General features: G+C 35.8%; 1 protein-coding gene across 3 annotated transcripts in view; it reads left to right on the forward strand.

The window, feature by feature from the left end:
- Positions 1-21692, forward strand: part of RCOR3 (REST corepressor 3) — a 52669-nt gene extending 30977 nt beyond the window's left edge. For 2 of the 3 annotated variants that reach the window (XM_040263103.1, XM_040263102.1), the window contains exons 9-12: positions 1520-1597; positions 9807-9864; positions 18402-18643; positions 19100-21690. In XM_040263103.1, the coding sequence (XP_040119037.1) occupies positions 1520-1597; positions 9807-9864; positions 18402-18643; positions 19100-19444 (723 nt within the window). In that variant the 3' untranslated portion in view covers positions 19445-21690. Of the gene's footprint in view, positions 1-1519; positions 1598-9806; positions 9865-18401; positions 18644-19099 lie in introns of all 3 variants that reach the window. The other variant, XM_040263104.1, reaches the window with a different exon arrangement.
- The last annotated feature ends 5143 nt before the right edge of the window (positions 21693-26835 follow it).

The following is a 26835-nucleotide window of genomic DNA, read 5'->3' on the forward strand; positions in this document are numbered from 1 at the left end:
TAAATAATGAATAAAATGTTCTCAGCCACCTGTAAATCATACTGAGTCATCAGTACTACTACTCCACTATTACTTCACTTACAAGCTACTTTTATTGATTTTTTTAAAAATTGTTTGTTTATTTATTTTCGGCTGTGCTGAGTCTCTGGGCTGCATGAGGGCTTTCTCTGGTGGCTGTGAGCAGGGGCTACTCTTCGTTCTGGCGCGCGGACTTCTTATTGTAGTGGTTTTTCTCCTTGCCAAGCACAGGCTTCAGTAGTTGTGGCTCACAGGCTTAGTTGCTCTATGGCACATGGAATCTTCCTGGACCAGGGATTGAACCTGTGTCCTCTGTGGATTCTTAGCCACTGGATCACCAGAAAAGTCCTTTGTTGATTCTTGTGAAAGAAGTTTTTTAAAGCTTTAAGTTCCTTTCTTGGATATTCATTTGATGTGTAACATAGTGAAGATTTACATTCTTAGATTTACAAATTCTACCATTTATGATCCCAAACATCTCATAAGCAGTGTCCAGACTGATTTCTTCCATGTCCACGAGTAATCTGTTCCCCTTTTTGCACTCCCTGTCTGGTTGAATAGCACCATGTATACTCAGTTACTCCAGCCAGTGACGAAACAGTTATTATCCTTGATTCCTCCTTCTCCCTAATTCTCCACAATCAATTGTTTACAAAGATGTCTTAATTCTGTTTCCAAGTTATTTCTTTGACCCGTCTTGTGTACCACCACCACTCCTTCATTTCTGCTGTTTAAATCGAAGTCCAGTTTTGCTCTAGTGCTTGTTTTGAAAGCATGAATCTGTTCCAACATCATTGATATACATGGGCACAATTTGAACATAATGTGACTTTTGCATTTGCTTACATGCGATTTTTGTTAGTGAAGAACTACACCTAGCTGAGTGTATGCCCACACAGTTCCCATTTGAACTGTGTGGGCATATACTGTGTTATTTGCCATACACACCCACATCTGGTGTTAAAACTTTTCATCTGATTTCAAATAACTCTTCTACCACTTCCCAATAATTCACAAGTTGTAGTTGTTTTGGCAGCCGCTTATGTAAGCAACCTTTTAAGGTAAAGCATCATCTTTATTGTATCAATGGTGAATTTCCTTACTGTTTAGAACTGTGCTGTGTGTAATTGATGAAGTTTTTGAGTGTTGTGTCTCAAGCTCTTTTTCCCCATAAGCCCTGTGGTTTTTACTGTGCAGTTTGCATAGTACTGTGGCTTTTGAGAATGCATATGTCAGCTTATAACAGAACTGATTATACTTACTTCACAGAGTAGTTGTGAGAATTAAATTATTTTTTATGAACTGTGTCAATTAGTCTGTTAGGTATGTATATAGTTGATGTGTATGCTACTTGAATGAGTGGTGTATTCCACCCTAAGTGCGATAAGTGTTCTATCCCCCTGGGGAAACAGGTTTTTAATATATATCCTTTTCACTTGTTAATACTCAAAAATTCACCTAAGTACATGATGTGATTCATATTTTTGGCTGTTTTTTGAAGGTTCAGAATGCTAAGCAAGTAAACAGTGCGCTTAAACAGAAAATGGAAGGTGGAATTGAAGAATTCAAGCCTCCTGAGGTATGTTATTGAAGAGTATATGTGACTAAGTATGGTGCAACCTTGTTTTTTGAGTTATTCAGTGTTCAACTACTATATTTTGGTTACATGTGCGCTTTGAAGGTTTCATTATATAGATAATTTATTATGTCTCTATTTTGTGATTTAAATAAGTAGTCTCTTGAGACTTGGCTAATGATTTAAGTTAAATCATTCCATTACTGTCTTTAGCACGTGAAATCAGGCACACAAAATAGCTATAATAGTAGGCCCAGTGCGTGTGAAACTGGAAGGTCGTTGATGGAGAAGTGCATTTTGGGGTCAATAGCAATGTTTGCTCAAAGCTGTTTGCTACCTGTGTAAATTGGTAACAGGAAGAAAAAGATCACAAGGAGCTCATTTTAACAGTTTTAACAAAATTTTACTTTAGTGTTGGATATTTGTTTATTGGCTCAGGTTTCCAGTTAGGATTTTAGTGTGTGGATTTATATCCTGGAAAATACGAAATCCAAATACGAGATATAGATTGGCCATTTTCTCAAGTCTTACTTGTACTTCTCCTAAAACTTAATATGTTTTTTATATTGGTGATGTCTAAGGGTGTATTTAAATGCTTATTGTCCAATCATACCTTTTTACAGAAGCTTCTATTATAAAATCTTTTCTCTTTCTCTTTTTTTTAAGACTCCTATGTTATGCTTCATATCCTGGCCTTACTTTTCTATGTATGTAATAATCAAATAATCCTATTTGGTCCTAATGGGATTTTTTTCCCTCCAGATAGCAGATTGTCTGAAATATCTACAATTGAATTATGTTTGGGCGGGGGGGAGTGGCAGGCAGAAAAGTAGTACTTCATATGCCATCTTACTCCCTAGAATCTTCTAGAAAGGAAGAATCATTATGAAGGAAGTTGTTTTTGTTTGTTTTGAATAGTCTCTTTCAAGAAGGTTAGGCAATGGAAAAGAATGAAATATATGTAGATAATATCTCATTGCAAACCCAGAGGTAAACTGACAGTCTAGTGATATTTAAATAATGATAGTGTAATACACGGAGAAGGCAATGGCACCCCACTCCAGTACTCTTGCCTGGAAAATCCCATGGATGGAGGAGCCTGGTGGGCTGCAGTCCATGGGGTCACTAAGAGTCGGGCATGACTGGGCGACTTTACTTTCACTTTTCACTTTCATGCATTGGAGAAGGAAATGGCAACCCACTCCAGTATTATTGCCTGGAGAATCCCAGAGACAGAGGAGCCTAGTGGGCTGCCGTCTATGGAGTCACATAGAGTTGGACACGACTGAAGTGACTTAGCAGTGTAATACAAAGAGAACTGCTTTATGTTAAATTATTACATCAAAAAAATTCATTTAAAATTTTGTATTGAAATTAACTTAATATTTAATTACACATTGTTGTTGTTCTCTCTTCGACCCCATGAACTGCAGCGTGCCAGGCTTCCCTGTCCTTCACTATCTCCCTGAGTTTGCTCAAACTCATGGCCATTGAGTCAGTGATGGCATCCAACCATTACAAAATGCATAAAAGCAAAACACTTAAAATGTTTGTATATTACTATGAGTTTGTAATTTAAAAATTAAAGAATATAGCAGATATTGAAAACCTTATTGGAATAGCTTGAAGAACTTTATGCCAATAAGTTTGAAAATTTACACAAAACTTAGAAATTCCTAGGAATATATGGTTTACCAAAATTATCTTAAAAAGGACGAAAACTGAATAATGTATAACCATTAAATAATTGAAGAAACAGTGTACATTTTTCTCATAGAAAAACAGCAGGCCAAGACAATTTTATAGAAAAAGTCTACCAAATTTTCAAGGAAATAAAATTCTAATCTCAAATTTTTCAGAAAATTGCAGGATAGTCTCATTCATTAACATTATATAAAGTAAGATGTGAAGGTATAATAGCATTTATAACTTTACTGTATGCTGCCTCTTTTTATGCTCACTTAAGTCCAAAGAATTAGATGAAGTAAATACTGTTATTTTGCATGAGGGAGCTGGGCCTCAGAGAGAATAACTGACTTGATCAAGGTCACACATCATAGTAAATAGTGATCCTCTGGCTGTGATTTAGATTCTAGGAGTCCAGTTGGAGTCCTAGATTGATGTGATGCTGCCTCTTTGGAAGTTTTTATATAATAGTAAAAGTGTATGTTAGATTCCCACATATAAATGTAGTTATTGGTTACAAGTTACCATTTATTACATCTCTTGGTTTATTGTAAAAATAATGATCAAAATGAAACAGCCAAAACCTTAATGCACTGCGGTCCATACATTGAAGTTTGTATAATATACATTGAGGTTGATTTTGAACTCACATGCACTTGAAAAATGTATGTATGTTTTATCATCTAGAAAATGCCCTGGATATATTTGTAGGTATCATATTGTTCCTATTGCTTTATAGGGGAGAACAACCTGAATAGATCTATTTCAAAACACTAGATTAACAGTTATAGTAAAAACCTTGAAAAATCATGTATCTTGTCCTCTTACCTTTAGGTTAGCTGATACCCAACCTAAAAAAGTTCTCCCTAATACCTAATAAAATAATTTTATTAACCTTTTAAACAACAAGCTACTAAATGATGTAACTCAGCTGGAACTAAACAGTTACTTTTAGTAAGTAAGTAAGATGCTTTACTTATTCATTTGGTTGTATTTGTTATTTTCATTTAGGGAAAAATTGGTGAAGAAAGTTAATTCACTTACCTAAGTATTTGTTGATCATTTGTTTTTTATAAGACACCTGCATTAGGCTCTGTGTGAGGGGGAGCAGAGGCGACACCTGAAAAAGAGGAAGGATAGATTTTTTGCATTTACTTTTTAAAAAAGAATTTATAGTCTAGATATTAGAAGACAAACATTAAATTTATAAATTTATAAGTGAAGGATATTAATAAAACAAGTGGCTATTGTTCAAGTAGGATAATCAGAGAGCATTTCCTAAAGGGGGATGTTTCAGCTGAAGTTTCCTAGAGGGGAAAGTTTCAGCTGAAGGGTGAGTAGGATTTTTGCATAATCCTAAAAGGGCAGATGGAAGGAATGTGAACAGTGGTTTGATGTTGAACAGTGCATTCAAAATATAAATCCAGAGGGGAAAATCAAAAACGCTGGATATTCCCTAAGCATGTATTATGAGCTCATTATTGTGCTGATCACTGCTGAGAGTTCAGTGGAAGTACAAAAACTGTTTTCTGAGGAAGCATGTTGTCTACTTGGGAAGGCACACTTGGTTGCAGAGGATGAATACACAGGATATATGAGAGGTATTAATAAGGTTCAGTTTAACAGGGACTTATTTGTTCTATAAATCAGTGGGCAAGACCACTGTGAAAGCTAGGAAAAGCTTTTGTGAAAGCTAAGAAGAGAACTTTGCCTTTTAAGTTAAGGCAAATGAAAAGATCCTACAGTTTTTTCAATTTAGGAATGATGTAATGAGAAATTTGTGTTTAGGAAAGTTATCCTGGCCATGTTATACAAGATAAATTAGAAACTTTAGAGCTGCTGAAATACCAGGTATGTGAGAGATAAAATAAGTGGTAAAGAGGTATTGGGTAGTGTCAGGTATTAGTTGTAGGAATGAAGAGCGAGTGATAAACCTAGAGAACATTTGCAAAGTAGACGTTTATGTATCTCCTTGAAAGTATATGAGGGTGTTGCAAGGAGTGGTGGTATGTTTGATTATGCTTTGATTCGGGTGGAGTTTAGGTAAGGGGCAAGGAGATCTGTGAATCCAGAAGGAAGAATCTGAGAAAGGGGTGCTTTTTGAAGCTAAAGTTTCCAAATCTTTGGATATTTTCATGCATAGGTGTGTGACATCCTTTCTTTGTGGGTGTTGGGTTGACTTTTCAACACTGGGTAGCCTGGTAACCTTTTTTAACTCTTCCAAGTCAGAGATAGTATGAAACTACTACTGACAAAAAATGGGAAAGACGTGAAGAAATTTAGCCAGGGGAAGGATGCAGTAAAGATGCTGAACTCGCTAAGGGTGCCATAGATTCTTCTAGATGGCTCTTTGGGGTCTTTTACATTATTGCTGCTATTATATACTGGGTTGTTTTACATTGCTGTTCTATTATTTTTAAGAAAAAGAATGTGTTCAGTGGTACCTCATAGCTAGCCATAACTACCACAGAATTTTAGATTCCTGGATATAGTCTAGTTGTCCTTTCCTTAAGTTAAACACATCTCTACCAAACTTTCTTAGCTCTAAAATACAAAAATCAGTAACTTAAGGAATTCTATATGTTTTTAAAATGTTGACCCTCTTATTCCTACAGCCTTTCCTTTCTTCCACTGTTTCCATTTTGTAGCACATAGACTGTTTAATTCCATACAGTTTCAAGTCATCCTCTGCATTTTTCCACTGAAGTGTCTTCTTAAACGTTAACATTGGTCTTAATGACCAAATTCCACACCTCTAACTCATTTCCCTTGCCTATTTCTGAGCCTTTCACATAATGATGACCACCTTCTTACTTTAACTTTTATAACTATTATTTTCCCTTCTCAGCTATAATTTTTCTTACTCTATGTAAATAAAGACATTGTCCAAGTTTTTATCCTCAGGATGTATTTCTCTTCTGTTTTGGAAATCTGATACAACCTTATCACTTTGCTGTATTAAAGTCATATCATATATACATTTAAATGACATAAACTCAACCAAATAAAAAAGAGAGAGTATGTTTAGTAACAGCAAATGCAACAGTGCTGGCAATTCTGCCTGAACTCCATTTATTGAGTGTATGACCCAGAGTGAATAGTGACAAGCTGGGAACTGTGAATCCAGCATTCCTTTAGTCAGTTTTAGCTTTCACATCCTCCTGAGCATTTCCTCGAACTGAACGATGTTCTAGTATTTACATAGGTATTTATATTTTTCATTTACTACTGTTCTAAATTTGAGCCAAAGGCTTCATCTGGGGTATAACTGAGAAACTAGTGGCCCTTTCCAGTACTGAAAAAATAACTGCCAGCGTGGACTTTCTGCGAGACTGCCTATCTCCATGGCTACCTTTGTAAGAACATTTCAAGGGTAATTTTGGAAGAAAAAAAAATTTTTTAAATTCAGGTCTGATTTTAGAACCTTTCATCTGAGTAAGCTGATTGCATTGTTTTTCCTCATAAGCATTTTCCAGACACTTTAAAAAAAAGTATTTGAATAGATGAATCTTTTAGCCTCCTGCCTAATACCTTATTTTCAGTGTATCCCAAGTTAAATTCCTCCTCTTAGCCTTGCCTTCCCACATCTCCCAAATCCTAAGTCCTTAAAAGCATCACCCTTCTCCCAGCTTTCTAGGCTTAAAAGTCTTATTCTGCTCATAATCCTACCCTTCTCTCTTTGCTCCCTGCTTTCCCCAGATTGCTCATTATATCTAGTATGAACTCATCAGCCCTGGTGTTCTCAGCTCTTGCAGAACTGGACCTCACCATATTTTGGTTTAGTTAAGTATCACCAACCTTCCAGGCTTATTTGTCACTGCTTCCTAACAAAAATCCTCTTGTTCCTGAACATGGTATGCCTTCTCCTCATTTTTACCTTTTAGGAACTTATGTTCTTAAATCCATCTCTGACTGCAGTCCCTTCAACTTTGATTTTTCCCCATTGTAATCATTTTGACTTTTCCCTCTCATCTTTGAATCCCCAGTATACTGTTTTCAATAATAGTTACTTGTGTTTATCCCATCTCCCGATTTGCTTGAAAGCCAAAAATAAGTCTTCATAGGGCATGTTATTTCTTTTTTACTTTTTGTTCCCTTTTCATTAATGATACCTTTTCCTCCATTTTCTGCCTTTCAAGTTGAACAAACATTGATTGATCAGCTTTAATTTATGTTCGCTCAGGCACTATGCTGGATGTTTTTGTCACTGTTTGTTGTTGTCGTTTAGTCACTTAAGTCATGTCCAAGTCTTTGCGACCCCATAGACTGTAGCCTGCCAGTCTCCTCTGTCCATGGGATTTCCTAGGCAAGAATATAGGACGGGTTGCCATTTCCTTCTCCAGGGGATCTTGCTGACCCAGGAATTGAACCCGCATTTCCTGCATTGGTGGGTGGATTCTTTACTAGAGCCACCAGGTTACATATGTCCTTCTATATATTCCACATATATGCTAACTTTAATCCTAAGAACCATGTGCAATGTAGTATCACAAGAGATGTTCAGTATCCAAATGCTCATTAGCCTAAGGGATAGATGGAGAAGCAAAGGTTGCCAAACAATAAACTATTCACTAGTGAATTCAGCACTTATAAAGTTAGGCTCTCCTCACTAACTCTTCTAATTAACCCTAGCTGTTACCCTTCCCATCCATGACAGCAACATCTTCCTCTGTTATTCTCTTGCTAATACAGTGCAAATACAAAATGAAATTGTAAGCCTTGCAAAAGATGTGAAACTTCATGAAGTCTGTGAAGGTACAGAATGGCTTTAGTCACTTGCAAAATTGTTGACAGAGGGGTATGTAACAGAATTAATGATGGAAAAAAAAGGATAGTGCCTCAGGCATTTAAAAGAAGAATAATTTGAGGAACAATAAAGAGAAATTTGAGAAAATCATTGACATCTTCAAAACAAAAATGACCTATATTCTGCGCTCATGTTGTAAATTTCAAAGCTAGAGAGTGTTATACCACTGTATAATCACAAAAGGTATGCCAAGAAATAAAATTAAAGCTTGTAAGTGGAATCGGTAACTATCTTTTAATGAACTAATTTTCCTAAGTTTTACTTTCATATTTCAGATTAAGTTACATTCAGCCTTTTATTTTTTTAACCATTCACCATAAAATATCTGGACCTGTTTTAAATAGATTCCAATACCAGTTATCCTTGGGTTCTACCTTTCACGGCCAAGGTAGCATCACATTGCCTGGGTGTTAACTCAGGTATTGCCTCCTCCTCCATTCTTACTGCTCCTCTTGGGAGACCAGGTGTTGACAATTGCTGGTTTTCCGTCTTCTCTCTTTTCCTTTGCACTCTTTTAGCCTTGGTTCACCCTTACGACTCCTGTGTGTCCTGTTTCCCCTCTTTCTCTTTGCCTGTTTCCTGTTATTCCTTTGCCTCCTCACAAGTATCCTAACCTGGAGGCCTGTCCACGTTGCCTGGCCTGCCTTGCTGTCCTTTTTAAAATCTTATCATTTGGAACTCAGTGCTTTGTATATTTTATTTTTCCCTCCTTTACTCAAGGTCTTTTTTTTTTTTTAATTTTTTCCTTCTTCTTTCATAACTTTTTTTGAATTTATGTTTCATTCTTTCTTCCAAATGCTTGCTTATATGTCTTCGCTCATGGTGAGAAAGTTGATATTACCCAGAATCTCTGTGTACTGTGGAGATTCTTATTGCTAAGACTACAACTGAGATAAGACCTCAACACCCCTTCTTAGAGGAAACCCTACTTTCTATTTTGCCCAGTGTGTGTATTACATTGGCCATTTTATCTGGGCAGTTTCTACTGTAAACCTCTGTGGGCTGGAATGCTTATTTCTGTCTGTCCATCTACTGCCAAAGGTTCTTGATTACTAAGAAGTGGGTGTATACTAGTGAAATTTGGTTAGATGTTTAATACTGTAATACTGCCATAGTCAAAATCTTAAACAGAAATTTTTTAAACAAAAATACTGGGATGAGTGTAGGAAGTGTTGGGGGAAAATCTGTTCTTATACTCGGTCACTCTCTGCTTTAGAAATTTAGAGAAATATTAATTTAGGGCATAAGCCTTATCTACAGTTTTACATTAATTTATACAACACTATTTTTGATGGAGTAAGAATAGGTTTAGTCTAAATATGAAGAAAAGAAATTTGAGAGTCACCCTTCTATAAAGAAAACAAAGTCTTTAAATGTTAAAACTAGGCTAAAATTAACATATGCAGTGTATGATAGGAACATTGTAGTTGGAAAATGAGTGATTAATAGATTTTCTCAGTTTTGATATCTCTGACTAGGGTGTAAGTGCGAATGTTTTTCTTTCTCGCAAATTGGTACATTTCCCTTTCATTATTTTTTTGTGTTGGTAAAAGGTAATTCAAAATATACTTTTTAAGTCTTATAAAAATGAAATCCTCATAAATCAGAGTTTTAGTAATCTCTTATCTATGATTTGGTGAAAAGTTTTTAAAAAATAAGCACTTTGGAAAAATGTCTGTCTTCATATCCTCATTAGGAAACTTCTCTTTAATTTTGTAGTCAAATCAGAAAATTAATGCCCGTTGGACCACAGAGGAGCAGCTTCTAGCAGTGCAAGGTATATTAAAGATAAGCAGTTATTGTTGTTAATAATTATTTAATTTGTCATGAAAGGTGACTACCATAGTTCTCCCCTTCCTTTAGAAGTCGATCAAGAAAGGGGTCTTGTGTTTACCGTCCAGTGTTGGTGATCATGAACTCTGATTTGTACCTGTGGATGTGATATACTGAGCCTGTGTGCATTTTGGGTCCGCATGTGATGCCTTCCCAGCACTAAATGAATGATGGTGATGACAGGCTTGAACAAGTCAGATGGTCTCTGGGTGCCTCTGCTTCAGTATTCCGGCAGTTGGGTTCATTCTTACTGCATCAGTCAATAACCCTTTATCACAAACATAAACTACTGTGTTTCTGGTTTCCCTGATTACTCTGTAGTTGATAACTGTCAGGTACTGAAAATATTCATGATATGCTTAACTTTCAGGGTACCATAACTTACGTAAGAGATATGCCTCTGAATGCTACAAAACCTGACTTTAAATATATCTATTTATACAAAAGAGAGACTTAATATATAGATATATATACATGTGCAGTTTTAAATGCAATTATTTGTAAGAATGCTTGGTTGAATTGTATGGCAGAAAACTTTTTGTACTATGAATACCCACGGGCAAATTGGAAGCACTATAAACTTGGATTTTCTTGTGTTTGAATTACTTAAGGGCAAATTGTATGTTGCAATTCAGTATTGTAGATTTGTTTTCCTTTTAAGATGAACTGTCTATAGGACTGATAGTGTGGTTTAAGTTTGGTCTACAATTTGTTTCTTCTTGGCTGAGCCCTCTGTGTTGAATATCCATGGCTTATAAATCTAGGTTAACTACTAGAAGAGAGTAGGGCCCCAGTGAAGCATACATCTTTAAAAACAGTTCCGAGTATTCAAACATAGAGAACATATTTAACTCAAAAAATGTGCAAGTATCATTCGGATATGAGAATAATATAGTTAAAGATTGATTAAGACTTTGCAGTTTGAATTAAAGTAAGGATTTGCACCCAGTGTGACTTGAAAATGTACAGCAGGCTGCCAGTAGGATAATGTCGGCCTTCCCTCTGGCTTGTGCAGAACAGCACAGTCATTTTGTGAATAGAAATGCAGGATCCTGTGCAGGCAGAGCTGGACATGCATTTAGCACATCTGTAATTGAAGAACTAAGTTTTTGAATGAGTCAGAACAAAAGTTGAATTAGTTTACAATGTTCAATAATAGCTCTTTGCAATGGACAATTTAAAGTGTTTATTAAAGATTATTTTGACAACTGTCTCATATTTATTTAGAATTATGACTTACAGTTCTAACATAGTTTTTTGGGTAGGTATTCCTTTGATTTATGTTAAAGCCTGTTTCCCTTCATGGTGGTAGCCTATAGAATTTAACCCCATTTTCCAGTATTTATTTTCTTAAAGGTTAGTATACTAATCCTATACTCTCATATAAGAAATGATCACAGTGAAAGCATTCTCTGAAGAGAATTGCCTAGGAAGTCTGGATTAATCTTTCTCTGTAGATACAGAGAAAAGATTTGATACTGTTCTACAGTACTACTTTAAGTGGTAGGATCCATCAAATCTTATGACTGGGTTGGATACTGGATATTATGAAAAGCTGCATTCAAGAGAAAGACAATAGCAAGATTTACTTAGAGAGTTGAGCTATATATGCAGACATTATTTCAGCCTATAAATATTAAAAGAATGGCATGTTTCTAGAAATAATCAAACATATCCTCTCTCCTGAGGATATTGTGTTATTGTTATGTTCATTTAAAAAGTAATCCTTGAATAAATTATATTAATGCAGCAATTTATATGGAAAGATTCATGTTCTTAAGATTTTGAAAGCACTCTCAGTATGTTTATGTCTGTTTTTTATTTATTTTAACTGTGAAATTTTTACTTTGAGTTTAGGTTTTTTGGTTTTGTCTTGTGTTTTTTGTTTGGTCTTGTTTTTGTTATATAAAGTAAAGCAACTTAAAGGTATTTGTGTCTGACATAGTTACTTTAGGGAGAGTTAAAAAGTGCCATTTTTGCCTCATGTGCCCATATATTTATATAATGCTCAAAAGTGTGTCTTATAATTGTATAGTAATATCCCCTGTACCTGAGCTGGGTGTGGGTAAAGTACATAACTGCTGCTCTTATTTTAACATCTGTAATCCAGAAGTACTTGTCTTAGCAGGCAAATGTTTTTAGTTTTTTTTTCTTCTTTTTAATCTTTACTTATGATAAACCTTTATATGATATTATTCCTTTGGCCACTTCAGTGATTTGATATTAACATGTTTTAATTTATATAGAACTTTTATTTAAGACATTTTACATAAAGATTCTGATTTAACTTTGATTTGTTAAATGCTTTATTTTATCTCGCTCATACTTGACTATTACAGTGACCTAGAGAAAGAAATGTTGACTCTTTTGTCACTAGTGAGCTCCACTATTAAATAAACTTTGTGTTGTAATTCTTAAAATCAAAGAAGTGTATTAAGTTCATTTCCTAGAGCTTAAATACATATTTCCCATTTTACTTCCCATCTGCTCATGTTGTTGTTAACTAAGTACTAATCATTTAAATAGTAAATAAGTATTTAAATAAATGTTTTTTTAAACAGTAAATATTTAAATAAATAAGCTGTTTTCCCTTCTTTCTCCCTTATTTGGAAGGGGAAAAATCATGCTTAGACCAAATAGGAATGTCTGCCTTTACTTGTGTAATCTGTCACTTTATTATGTTAATTTTAGTACTAGCTATGTTATGACTTCAGTAACATTCTTCAGGAATCCCCAAATGGGATATTATAAATACTGCTTTAATTTAATCCTCTTAAAATACTTATCAAGAATGGTATTTCTACAATTTATGTAATCTGTTTCAGTTTTGAGTATCTAAATTTTCTATTATAACAAATTAGTTAACAGTAAGACCAATTACAGTCTTCACATATTTGTTTTAATAGGGAAATATCCCTGTTTGTAGCTTGTGCCATATTTTTCCTAATCTGTGGTGCTTTTAGAAATTATCCTAAGATGAATCTTGATATTTATATAATAAACATTCCTTATTAAGCAAGAATTAAGAAAGGAATTTGATTCTGGTTGTATTTTTTTCATGTAAAATAAAACATTTATTAGCTGTTTTCAAAAAATAGCAATGATGGTCCAAAACATCTAGTCTTTAAAATATATAGGAGCAGAAGCATAGTATACAATATTTGACATGTTTATTTTAGTTTTCCTCTAAATATATTCATTTCATAGTCATTAGTGGTTTAAAAAAAATGCTCCCAAACTAAAATATTGTGCTATATTAGGATAAATACCATAACATTTTTTTTCTCTAATTTTATCAAGAAGTCAAATTTAATTTTTAGTGTTTTTTTCCCTCGTATTTCCTGCTTTCTCATATGAAACAGGAAATGACAGAACTATGTTCAAATGAGTTATGCCTACAGTTAAATGTTACCTTCTCTCCCTGTAGTTTATATATTCATTCCTTTTTAGGAGAAATGATGTTGCAAGTTTAGAAATTGTCTTCATTCTAATTTTATCTCCTACTTAAAAAAAAAAAAGCTAGAATGGTCCCTAAAGTGCTAAGGGGGTGGGGGAGATTCAGCCTTTGATTAAGACATAAGGGTTGTAATGATCCTTACATGATGCTTAAACTTGGCACTTGAATGATCAGCAGCAGGTGGGAATAGATTCATGTTTCTCCTCTAAAAGGTACCTGTTTGTACTAGAGTTTCTTCTGTTATAGATGATATCACAGCAATGGAGGCTCAGAATATGCACTTGCTTCAGATAGTTAATGATTCCCAATTCCCAGCATTTTGGGATGGAGATTAAACTTGTAGCAAGGAAGGTGGGAAGATTCAAAAGAGAATGTATGATTTTGACTTGTAGCTGTTGCCCAGACGCACCAGTCATTGTCCCACTGCTATTGATATGTTTTTTACCTTTTTTAATAGGAATTCTTGACAAGATTTACAGGTGAAAAGAAATGCATGTTCTTGAATGGTTTGAGTTTAAAATTAATCTCCTACTGATAAAGACCTCACATCCCTGGAGTTTCTAAATGTAACTGTTATTTCAAAAAATAGATTTTTGAAAAATTAATATTTCCTAATTATACTAAGTACATGCTCACTTTAAGAAGCAGAGAAAAATATCCGCCAAATTTTCATTACCTAGACCTAAAAATAGCTTGTCACTGTAATATTGGCGCTTTTTCTTTTTTGTAGTCCTAAAGATTTTAAAAATAACTTTTTAAACACACTGAAAGCAGATTTATGATATCCTTTCTATCTAAGGAAAAAAAGTCTAAATACCATGTCCAGATTTGGGAAACAGCATATTTCAAATGCTCCTAAAGTTACTGTCTTGCTAGTCAAAGCTCTAAATATATACATTTTTTTTTTCTTGGTTGGATAATATAGAAGAACGTTGGTTGGAAAATGAAATGTCGTGATAACACAGTATCCTAATGAGTTATATTTTTATGGTAATTCCCAAACAAAACTTTAGAAGTTTGTATTATAAAGATGATACAGTATCATCTGGCAGTGCAGAAGCTGTGTTGCTTCCCTGTAACTTTCAGAAATGTGACTGAAAGCAATTTTCTCCTCTCCTTGGGAAATACTTAATTTCCCTCTTCCAGGGTTCTCTCAAGTTTTTTCCCCACTAAATTTTGAAAACTGACCTCTTGCCCTAAAAAGTGAAAGTGAAAGTTCCTCAGTCACGTCTGAGTCTTTGCCACCCCATGGACTATACATTCCTTTCTCCAGGCTAGAATACTGGAGTGGGTAGCCGTTTCCTTCTCCAGGGGATCTTCCCAACCCAGGGATCAAACCCACTTCTCCCACATTGCAGGTGGATTCTTTACTAGCTGAACCACCTGGGAAGCCCAAAGGTCACAAGTTTAGTTTTAAAAAATGGTTCAGATAGTCCTAAGCCTTTTACATCTTAAGGAGGAGAGAGAAATTTAATCCCTTTTTCCTTCTTTTTAGAGAGTTGAAAAGTATTCTGTATTTACTTGTTAATTCATAATGAGTGCTTAGATGATATTGACTTATTTACTTTTTGATACCTTTAGTGAATTGTCACTTAAAAGTGATAGAGACAGTACTTCCCATAAGGAAATCGACTTACTAATTAGGAATAGATGTACTGTCATATTGTCTCACAGTTTTACTTTCTTTATTCATCCTGTGATGTGGGATATAATTCAGATCATAAAAATCTGTTTATTGAAGAAGTCTACAAGTTGATTCATCGTTAACATACAGATTAGGGTTTTCAGGTCATTAATATTAGCGTTCACATTTTGTGTGTTTCTTTTGCCTAGAATTTCTATCAAGTTGAACATTTTTTAAAGCATAGCAGAATTCTCATACCTGTAGTATTTAATGATGAAAATGAAGAAGAAATTTAAAGTTTTGTAGTAAGAACTTCCCAAGTCGTTTTAGCACTAATTCATATATATATAGATAGAAATATGAGGGACCTTGTTTTTAATAAACTTAAAAAAGAGTGGACCACCCTCCTCCCAGGTCCAAGTTGTAACTAAAGCAGCGCTGAGATCATAGATTGTTAAAGTAGTTGCTCAGCACTGCTACCTTTCTAGGTTGACTTCCGGAAGCCTAGTTGGGGATTCATCTGAAGGTGGAGTCAGTCCATTAAGTCTTGAGTTGGTTTTTCACTAGAGCTTGACTCATTAATCAGCCACAGTACAGACAGAGGTGAGAATTCCACCTTCTCACCAAAATATGCTGTTGGTGACATCACTGGGAATGTAAAAATGATAAAGAAGTCAGCTAGGTGTGACTCTTGTAGCTTGGGAAAGAATAATAGAGTGAAGCTCCATGGAGAAAAAAAATCAGTCATATTTCCTGAGTACTTCCTCTGTACTCAGCATTGTAGTAATGCTGGTGGTGATTTGTATTCCATAGGAAAGTACTTTCCAACCTTGTTCACATCATGGCATACAGAGAAAATGATGAAATTTTTCATGCAACACTGAGACAGACAGATGAGGCTGCTGTCTGTCCAGAGGAGTCTGCCAAGGAGCTCTAGCTCTTCCACATATGGCCCAGGCATCCTGCAGATTAAGGGCACTAATATCCAGGCCCACTTATTCTCAGCATGTGATTGATGATCCCTAGCCAGACTGCAGAAGTCTGCACTATGGTCTGAACCTTAAGAGTTCGCAAAGTAGTTGATATGGAACAAGCATACACGAGTTAATAATAAAGTTAGCTAGGTGACTCAGAACCTAGGTGAGTTGAGGAAAATCCAGAGTGTCTGAGTAAAGTTCCTATAGGAAGTAGTTTTTGGTTTGGGACATGTAATTCTGGAAATGCAACAATATTAGTGACAAGGTGAAGTCCATTGAGCAAGGGAAAATAAAGTGGAAGACCCCCCCCCAAAAAAAAATAGGGTCAGAAGAAGGGACAGATAATGGAGCTTGACATGGGGGCAACTAAGTGGTATATTTTGGAGTATATTTTGCTGAACAAATGAGTGTTTGGAGGGTTGTAATATTGGCAGACTTAGAGTCAGAGTTACTCTTAATGTGACTTCTTGTTAAGAATATAGAAGATCTAATCCTAAATTTATATAAGTTTTCATTTCTAAATTCATGTGTTTAGTAGCTTTGGTCTTTTCTAGAATGTAAATTAAATCTGTTATGAAAATTAGTACACTGGTAGAACACTGTGTGTGATTTCCAGTTAGTATTTGCTTCTCAGTGCAGCTGTCTCAAGTTGAGTTGCTATTTTCTAAAGTACAAATAGTAGAGAAGTACTTGAATATGTAGCTTTTGTATATGTATACTTTTAATATGAAATGACCTTGGGTTCTTATTGTCAGATAAACCCTCACTGGAGCCTAGTCACCATTAGAATTTATGCTCGGTTATGAAGTTCTAACTGGAAATCAGCTCATGGATTTAAGAGAATATAAATTCATTTATGTTTTAAATGAATATAAAACAAAATATTATAAACAAAGTTTAAGTATCATTATCACTCTCTTGTCATGCACGTGTCTTTCTCTTTGAGAACGGAGCAAATGAGCATAGTTTACAAATCCCGAACTCTGGATTAACAATGGGATGAGAGTTTAATATGTCAGGCCTCCTACCCAGAATGTTCTAAGAGGAAGAAACTCCCCGTAGAGTCAAGCCTAGCAAATTGAATGCAGCAAGAGATACTTATTCCCAAGTTTTCAATATAAAATAAGTGCAGAATTTAAAAACGTGAATTGTATTCATGCTGGTTCTTTAAGATAATAGGTATATCATCCAAATAGGTATCAGTAAGAATATGTCTTACATTTCTGCCGGTGTATTAATGTGCCCTTATGTTACCCTCTTATGTGTGATTGTATACATGTTAAGTTTATCTAAATCCCTCTATTTCTGGCTGCTTAGATTATCATAGATGTCAGTATTTTTATTCTCCTTTCTCATCTCTAATTAATGAGTTACTGTTTTCTGGTATTTTAAAAAGCAGTTATCAAATTGTAAAATCAAATTTTTGACAGCTTTTATATTTTAAGCTAGGTGTATCTCTTTCTAGAATGAATAGGATGGATTTCCTTTAGAACTCCCTAAGAGCAAATTATTATCCACCTGATTATGTAAAGTCACTTTAAATTCTGTAGCATAATTAACTGTCTCGAGTTCATAAATCAAATATTATCCTACATTTAAAGAAACTTCCATAATTTTATATGTTAGGTCTTTTTATATAACTGAATGTACAATCCTTCTTAAATTTAAGGTAGCAGTGATAAGCACAGTATCTACAAGTAGTCACCACTATAATTCTTTAGGCTACAGAGCATAGCTAGGAATCCGTCATATATACAGTCCTTAGAACTATTAGATGAGTTAAAATCCAACAAACTCTGAAAAATAGCTTTCCTTTTTTTGTCCATCAGATTGTGATGATTCTTCTGTTTTTTATGTTTAATTTCTTATCTCGGTTCTATTTGTTGGTACCTGATACGGATAGGCAAATAACTATGTAGAAGTTGGTGTTAAGATCAAAATCACAATGCTTTTCTTAACGGGGGAACCCTAAGACTACTCACTCAGTCCATTGAGGGGATAAAAGAGATGGCTCATTCCCATCCAGTTTTGTTTACAAACGATGTTGCTCAAATTTAGGTGACTGGCTACTAGGGAAATAAATGAATGTGGAATTGAGGATGGAACAAAGAATTCAATGCTTTACAATAAATGGACTGTATTTGAGAGTTCAAGAGAGGATTGGAGAAAATAACTGAGTATGTAAAAAATGGTAAGTTTCTGATTGTTCAGTTGAAGGCAAGTGGCTGGCTCGATGAAATGACGTAATTGATAGTTTCCATCTGTGACCCTGATATCTTAGTCTCTATCTCAGAATTGAGACGTGAGCAGAGTTTATCAGAAAGGATTTTCATTGCTGGTATGTTGTGTGTGTGCGTGATGTATAGTACACGCAGCTCTCCTTACTGATCCTTCACAGGTGTATTATTTACTTTGCCTTCCAGGTGTCCGCAAATATGGTAAAGATTTTCAAGCTATTGCAGATGTAATTGGCAACAAGACTGTTGGCCAAGTGAAGAACTTCTTTGTAAACTACAGGCGTCGGTTTAACTTAGAGGAGGTATTGCAGGAGTGGGAAGCAGAACAAGGAACCCAGGCTTCTAATGGTGATGCTTCTGCTTTAGGGGAGGAGACAAAAAGTGCTTCTAATGTGCCATCAGGGAAGAGCACTGACGAAGAAGAGGAGGTGTGTTTGTGTATGGCATTTGAGCTAATATGAGCTGAGGAATCACCATTTCGTGTGGTGTCCTGTAAGGCTAATTTGTCAGAGGACTAGCTGAATGAGCATGAAAGGTTGACAATACACTTACTCAGTGGTGCCTCTCTCGTGACTCTTGAGTCATAATGACACGCCAAGTTCTGATCCTAGAAGAATGGAGAGTGTATTGTTCTTTCATAAATTTATTTTTATTTCCAGTGTTAAGCTGTTTACTAATAAAGATGCCTGTTTGGTAGCTTCGTTGCTTTTTTTGGTTTGTTTTGTTTAAAATAAAAGAAGCTTGTGCTTCCAAAAAACACTGGTGTTATGTTTTTGTTTTGTTTTGATTTGTTTTGTTTTTCCTGTGACAGCCCAAACTATATTGTACTGACGTCCATTAGGAACTGTCATCTCATACGTTTATTTTTGTTTCCTCACCTCTAGGCACAGACCCCACAGGCTCCTCGGACTCTGGGTCCATCACCTCCTGCCCCGTCATCCACTCCAACACCAACAGCCCCTATGGCCGCTCTGAACCAGCCACCACCACTTCTTCGTCCAACACTGCCTGCTGCCCCGGCTCTTCACCGGCAGCCTCCTCCACTCCAGCAGCAGGCTCGGTTCATCCAGCCCCGGCCAACTTTAAATCAGCCTCCGCCACCTCTCATTCGCCCCGCTAATTCCATGCCTCCCCGTCTAAATCCAAGGCCAGTGTTGTCCGCGGTTGGTGGCCAACAGCCACCATCACTTATCGGAATTCAGACAGATTCACAGTCCTCACTGCACTAAAGTTAAATTGGACAGAGCTGCAGTAACTTTTCACCCCATCATCACACCAGTGCTCCTCTGACTGTTGATGCAAAAGAGGGAAGAATAATCCTTCTAGATACTGAGGCTGCAAACTAATTCTGTGGCCAGTGGGCTCTCGTAAGTGGATGTGTAAGGAATTTTTTAGTTCACGCAACTAAAATGTTAAACACAACAGAAGGCCTACAGTTAGCCTCCTTTCTAGAGTATACATTCAGCGACATGATCTCGTTAAAGGAAAAGAGATTAAGTATTCTATTTACCAAGGTTTTTTTGTTTTGTTTTTACTGTATTTATTTTATTGAGAATCTTTATATTCCTGCCTCTTCATAGTCAAGGCTCTTAGTACAGGAATATTGACTTAGGAATTGTGAAAACTCCTTAAGTTTCATAAGTTAAGGATGTTCAACTATTTCTCTCTTTTTCTTTAATTTAATTTTTAACAACATTTTCCTATGTTAGGAGTGCAAGAATAGATAACCTGCATTTCAGATTTTGACGTATGTTCATTTAATGCATATTTAAGAAATTATAGCTGCATATCCCTTTTTTCAAAGACTTGCTTTTTTTTCTAAAGGAATTTAAATATATTCCTTTAAAAGAAAGCAATTTTATCAATTGCAAAGCAATTATATGAAACCACAAAGAATGTACTGAACCTACTAACCCTTTAACATACAGTTTAGGGTCCTAGTGCAAAGTCCTTGCTTAAAAGGTCATTGACTTGCCATCTTTCAGTAGTAAGGGGATGGGAATAATTATTTTACATACAATGAGGACTTCATTTGTTAAAGTACAGTGTCTTTAAGTTCCTTAAAAATGGAGTTAATGCTTTTTTTTTTTTTTTTAATGTTTCTAAATGCTATCTGCTTTTAACTAGTAGTTGCCTCCATTTGGGGACTTTAGAAGAGAATTATATTTTGTCAGTTATGTGGAAATAGTGGTTCTGGAAGCATTTATTTACAATACCCTTTTTGTGTTTATGTTCTGAACTTTAAATTGCCCTCATACTTATTAGTATGGTCTGCATTTAATATAAAAGATGTTTTCTTGCTCAATCTCTATTGTACTATTTGGATACATTTGTGTATTCCTTGCAGCCAGCCTGTACTCATGGGTTTGGTTTAGGGTTAAATCATTATTATTTCATAAAATAAATTTAAGGATTTGTTCTGTGTTATCCAAAGATACATCAGTATATTGTCACAATTGTGCTGTTAAAGTGCTGAGACCCTTTTTATAAAGAAACAAAAATTTCAGGTCTTCTCAATTCAACACAAAATCATTAAGCACCTACAAAGAATATTTTACAAGTGATAGTATTTCAACAATGTATTACTAATATTTTTGATACAATGATTTCATATTGGAATCATGACCTGCCTGTGCAAAGGGACAGATTGCTTAGATTGCTATACTAGTGGAACTAAAGATAAATGTTTGCACATTCACAGTCTCACATTTAGAGCTATTTCACAAAATGGTCAATGTCGGAGGCCCTAGTTTATTTTTGAGATGTTATATATTCTCCAGATATTAGAAAAATAGTCCCTACCTTTGGCTGTAAAGCGTTAAAGAGCTATTGACTTACAACCCTTAATTGGTTTTCCTTTTGAAGTTCAGACCATTTATTTCCATAAGGACCTTAAGTTCTAACATAACCTAAAAACTTTTTTCAGGATGTGTTCTTTCTCACTGGATCATCTTGATTTAAAATTCTTAATATTCAAGAATTAATACTTATTTTTTACTTTAATAGCCATGGGGACAGTTATATATCTTAAAATATCTAAAGCATTTTTAAAAGTATTTAGATTGTCTCGCATATGTGCATACTGTACAGCTTCTATTGTCTTGTCTCTTGTCAGTAGACCTTCAGTATACGGTGTGTGGGATATGTGAGTCAAGTTGGTCAGCACCAGCATCTGTCCAGCTGTTGAGTATATTGTGGTTCATTTAAAATCCGTTCTATCCCAACCATGAGCAAAGGTGCTGTATCTGAGGGGTGTGCTGTGATTTTATTTCCGTACACTAGAGCACACAGTAGAAAATTCTTAGCTTCATTAGTAATATGAGACTTGTATATAGTGAGATGTCTTTATTGTGTGCTTTGCATATTTTGTAAATATTTTGCACGTCATTATTTTTCTTTTTTGTTTAAGCAGTGTTTGGCCTGGAAGAGTGATATGCTTGCTGCTTAATCAAAGGATTAAAGAGTTAAAGATGTCTATGTCTTCTATTTTTATATAATTTCATGTTGTATGAGAAATTTAGGACCTCTTCACTGTGAAATTCTAAATACTGATTTTTATAAAAAAAAAAAAAAAAAAAAGCAAAACCTAAAAATCTTTTAATGACCATTTCATTAATTTCAAGTTTTATCAGTTTAAAAAAATCTACGCCCAAGTATTTTTTTCATTACCTACTAAAAATAAATCATGCTGTTGACACATCTGTTAATATTCATGAAAAAATATTTTTTCTATATGAGTTAATTCCAGTGTAATATTGATGGAGGTAAAGATAGGTTACTATCGAAACGTTTTCTGAATAATCTTACAATAAAGTGAGTAAAATATAATGTAAAATAAAAATGAAAGAATGTCAAATTTTGTCTTAATATAGGCCTGCATTCTTTTTAGGAATAGATACAGAGAACAAGCAAAAAAAAAAAAACCCGACAATAGTGATCTTCAGCTGTATTAAGAATCTCACAATTACTTTGGTTAAAGTACCAGGTTTAGTTATTAAACACGTTGTATTCTTTTAATATTTCTTCCTCCTATGAAAAGAATGTTATCCATGAATATTACTAACTGCTGATCACTTTAACACTGGGGTGGCAGCGTCTCCTCAAAAAGAATAATCTGACTTAGAACTCAAAGGAGGATCTCTCTCTCCTTTTGTGCTTTCCCAAAATAAAAACAAATACATTCTGATTCTAGGAAACAGAAGAAAATGTGTATTTTTTAACTTTGACATTCATTATAGATACATCATTCAAAGATTACAGAGTAAGTGAATACAGAAAGAAAGGTTTGTGAAACCATGCTACGTTATATAATGTCTACAAGAAACTGCCTCATTTTCTTATGTTTAAGGTAGTACATCTCTGCTCTCAGAGAAAAAGTAGGTCCATGTAACTCCTACCAACTTAAATCTTGATTAGCTGCCTTAGTGAAGGGATGTTCAGCAACAATAAATTTTAGTAACTGTGGTTTGGGGGTAAACATTAACAGGAGTGCTTCTATATGTATGCATGCTAAGTCGCTTCAGTCGTGTCTGACTCTTAGCAACCCGGTGGATTGTAGCCCCCCAGGCTCCTCTGTCCATAGGATTCTCCAGGCAAGAATACTGGAGTGGGCTGCTGTGCCCTCCTTCAGGGAATCTTCCCAACCCAGGGGTCAAACCCATGTCTCCTGTGGCTCCTCCTGCATTGCATTGCAGGTGGACTCTTTACCACTGAGCCACTGGGGCTGTGTCTAAAAGGCCATGTGGCATTATCTTCCCTTCTGATGTTTTCAGAACACTTAAGGGAGAAACAATGAAGACCAGAAATTAGTGCTGGATTGAGATGTTTGCAAATTGTCGTTGCCAGATTTAAAGTAGGATATTGATAGGGTATGGATCTTTGCTAAGTGATGATCGGAACTTTACAATCCTAAAGCTGGAATTTGAATGAGCAGGCTCAGGAAAAGATGTTGGAAAGTAACGTGAAGATACCTAGGAGTGGTCTTCACACTGTGAATGGCATAAAGGGTAATCTTCAGAATGCTTTATATAATGTCTTTTTTTTTTTCTGAATCATTTTAAGGAAGGTTTAAAGTCTATATAACTTAATCTTACTTAAACAGATAAGGTACAACTACCAGTAACTAAGAAAATCCTGAATAATACCACAATACAAGGTATCTATCACTGTCCAGAGCAGTTTTCATAATTGGCAGAATTTGACTTAAAAAGGCCTTTATTCTCAAGACTGTTTCAGTTCACATGCTGTGCCTTTCCAAAAGAGAATTTGAAAACAATCAGAATCGTTGAGGGATTTGTCACTTACATATAAAAAGAGTTGTCCCTCTACCATGGTGACATTTTTTCCAACTCCACTGAAAGTTACTTCACCTCTCTGTGCCTCAGTTTAGTTATTTTCTTCCCTAAATTTTGGTGAAATGACCAGTGCCAGGAAGCAAGAGAAGGTGCCAGCAGCAGATGGAGGCCAAAATCTCACAGAATAAAAGAACCTCTCAACTCCACAAAGGCAAAAGAGCAGGAAAACTCTGACATTCCCAAAAGGATCTGTAAATACCTCAAATTCAAGGCAGATATACAGAGCAGACTCCAAGGATTCATGCTTCCTGGTGTTCATGTCATTATGACTGGGCTGGACTTAATGTGGGCCAGACTTAGTGACTTAACTTCTGACCAACAGAATACAACAAAAGTGACGGTTAGGCTGAAAAATGGGGACTTCTATGTTAGACTTCTCTGCCTGCATGCTTCAGTGGAGCAAGCTTCCATGTTGGAGAGGCCCTTGGGGCAAGGATCTGAAGCAAGCCTGGTGCCGATAGACGGCACAAAACAGACTCAGAATAACAATCTGTCAGGAACTGAACCCTGCCAACAATTATGTCTGCTTAAAAGTGGATCCTTCCCCAGTTGGACCTTGGGATGACTAGAATTCACCCAACACCTTGGTTGCAGTCTGTGAGAGGCCTTGAAGCAGAGAGCTAAGCTGTGTCTAAATTTCTTAACAGAAACTGTGACAACACTGTAAAGTGTTGTGAGCTGCTAACTTTGGAGGTAATTTTTTTATGCAGCTGTGTGTGTGTGTGTGTGTGTGTGCGTGCGCGCACACGCTAAGTCACTTCAGTTGTGTCCACCTCTTCTCGATCCCCTGGCCTGTAGCCTGTCAGGCTCCTCTGTCTATGGAATTCTCCAGGCAAGAATACTGGAGTGGGTTGCCATGTCCTCCAGGGGATCTTTCCAACCCAGAGATCGAACCTGGGTCTCGCAAATTGCAGGTAGAGTCTTCACCATCTGAGCTACCAGACAAACTGTTTCTATGCAGCAATAGAAACTAATACAGTGGACAAAGATACACCATCTTAATGATTAAAGTTGGAGTAACTAAATGTCAGACTTCAAAGCAAAGAACATTGTCAAAGATAGAGATGGTCAAAGATAGAGATGTTCACTGAGTAATGATAAAGATGCCAATTCATCAGAAGGATCCCTGGTAGAACTGCAAGAAGAAAAAGGCAAATCTGCCATTAAAGTCAGTAATTTCAATACCCATCTCTTAAGAGATGGTTGAACATGAAAACCCAAAAATGAGTAAGAATATAGATGATTTGAACAACACTATCAACCACTTTTACGAAATTGAAATTGATAGAATATTCCACCCAGCAGCAGCAGAATAAACATTCTGTTCATGTACACATGAAATGTTTCCAAGAACAGACCATATTGTGTGCCATAAATAAGTTTTAATAAAAAGTGTTCAAATGATCCAGAATATGTTCTCTAGGTACAATGGAACTGGGAATCACCAACAGAAATTGGAAAATCTTAAATCTTTGGAAATTAACTCATTTTTAAATAAGTTATGGGTCAGAAAATAAGTTACAAGAGAAATTAGGAGATATCTTGAATGTGAGTAAAAACTATATAAAAATCATTGGCTACACCAAAGTTGTGCCTAGAAGGAAGTTGATAACTTTAAATGTTTATATTATACAGGAAGAAAAAATCAATCACTACAGTTTCTTCTTTTAAAGCTAGAAAGAAAAGAGTATATATAACAAAAGAGGAAATAAAAATCATAGTTAAATGAAATAGATACCAGGAAAATAATAGAAAAAAAATCCCTGAAACCAGTACTTGCTTCTTGAAAAGATCAACAAAATAAAAAGTCCTTCAGACAGAAAATGCATTAGATCAAGAAGAAAATTGTGGTAAGGCAGAAAACGCCACAATGCTCCTGCTCAGTCGCTTCAGTCGTGTCCGACTCTGTGTGACCCTGTGGACCGTAGCCCGCCAGGCTCCTCTGTCCATGGGATTCTCCAGGCAAGAATACGGGAGTGGGCTCCCATGTCCTCCTCCAGTGGGTCTTCCCGACCCAGAGATAGAACCCACGCCTCTTACATCTCCAGCACTGGCAGGCAGGTTCTTTACTACCAGCACCCCCTGGGAAGCTGCCAGAATGTCTCCAGCCATTACCAAATGTCTCTCTGGGAGCAAACCCCTCAGTTGAGAATCATTGTAATACATTATATTAATAAAGGGAAAAGGCAAATGATCATAACAATGGACACAGAAAAGACATTTGACAAATCCAACACCCAATCATGATAAAAACTCCCAAAGAACTAGAAATACAAGAGAACTTCTCAACCTGATTAAAAAAAAAAAAAAATCCACAAGAAGCCTGTAAGTAATAGCACACTTAACTGAATGCTTTACCCTAGGATTGGAATCCGCTAAGGATGACTGCTCTCATCATTTCTAATAAACATTTTACTGTCAAGCCAATTCAATAAGGCAAGAAAAATAAAGGCTTACAGATTGGAAAGGCAGAACAAAAATTGTCTTTATTTGTAGATGACATGATGACATGTAGATGCTGCTGCTGCTGCTAAGTCACTTCAGTCGTGTCCGACTCTGCGACCCCAGAGATGGCAGCCCACCAGGCTCTGCCGTCCTTGGGATTCTCCAGGCAAGAACACTGGAGTGGGTTGCTATTTCCTTCTCCAATGCATGAAAGTGAAAAGTGAAAAGTGAAAGTGAAGTCGCTCAGTCGTGTCCAACTCTTTGTGACCCCATGGACTGCAGCCTACCAGGCTCCTCAGTCCATGGGATTCCCCAGGCAAGAGTACTGGAGTGAGGTGCCATTGCCTTCTCCGACATGTAGATAACATACTAATAAACCTCTAAAGCACTTAAAGAATAATGAATTCAAGAAGGTCACAAGATACAAGATTAATATAAAATCAGTTATATTTTTATGTACTAGCAATGAATGAAAATAGAATTAAGAAAACAATTTTATTTACAATAGTATTAAAAACGGAGACCTGGCATGCTGCAGTCCATGGGGTCACAAAGAGTCAGACACGACTGAGCAACTGAACTGAACTGATTAAAAAGAATATCTAAGAATAAATTTTACCACAAATTGGAACAACCTGTTCACTGAAGTACATTAAGTAGTCCTGAGTCAAATCAGAGAGGATCTAAATAAATGGGAGGGGGAGCCACATACCATATTCATGAATTGGAAGACTTAATATTGTTAAGATGGCCATTCTTCTCAAATTGACATATCTTCAACCCAATCCCTATCAAAATTGTAGTAGACTTGTTTTGTACAA

The sequence above is a fragment of the Oryx dammah genome, unplaced genomic scaffold (genome assembly GCF_014754425.2).
Source record: "Oryx dammah isolate SB20612 unplaced genomic scaffold, SCBI_Odam_1.1 HiC_scaffold_21, whole genome shotgun sequence".
Lineage (NCBI taxonomy): Eukaryota > Metazoa > Chordata > Mammalia > Artiodactyla > Bovidae > Oryx > Oryx dammah.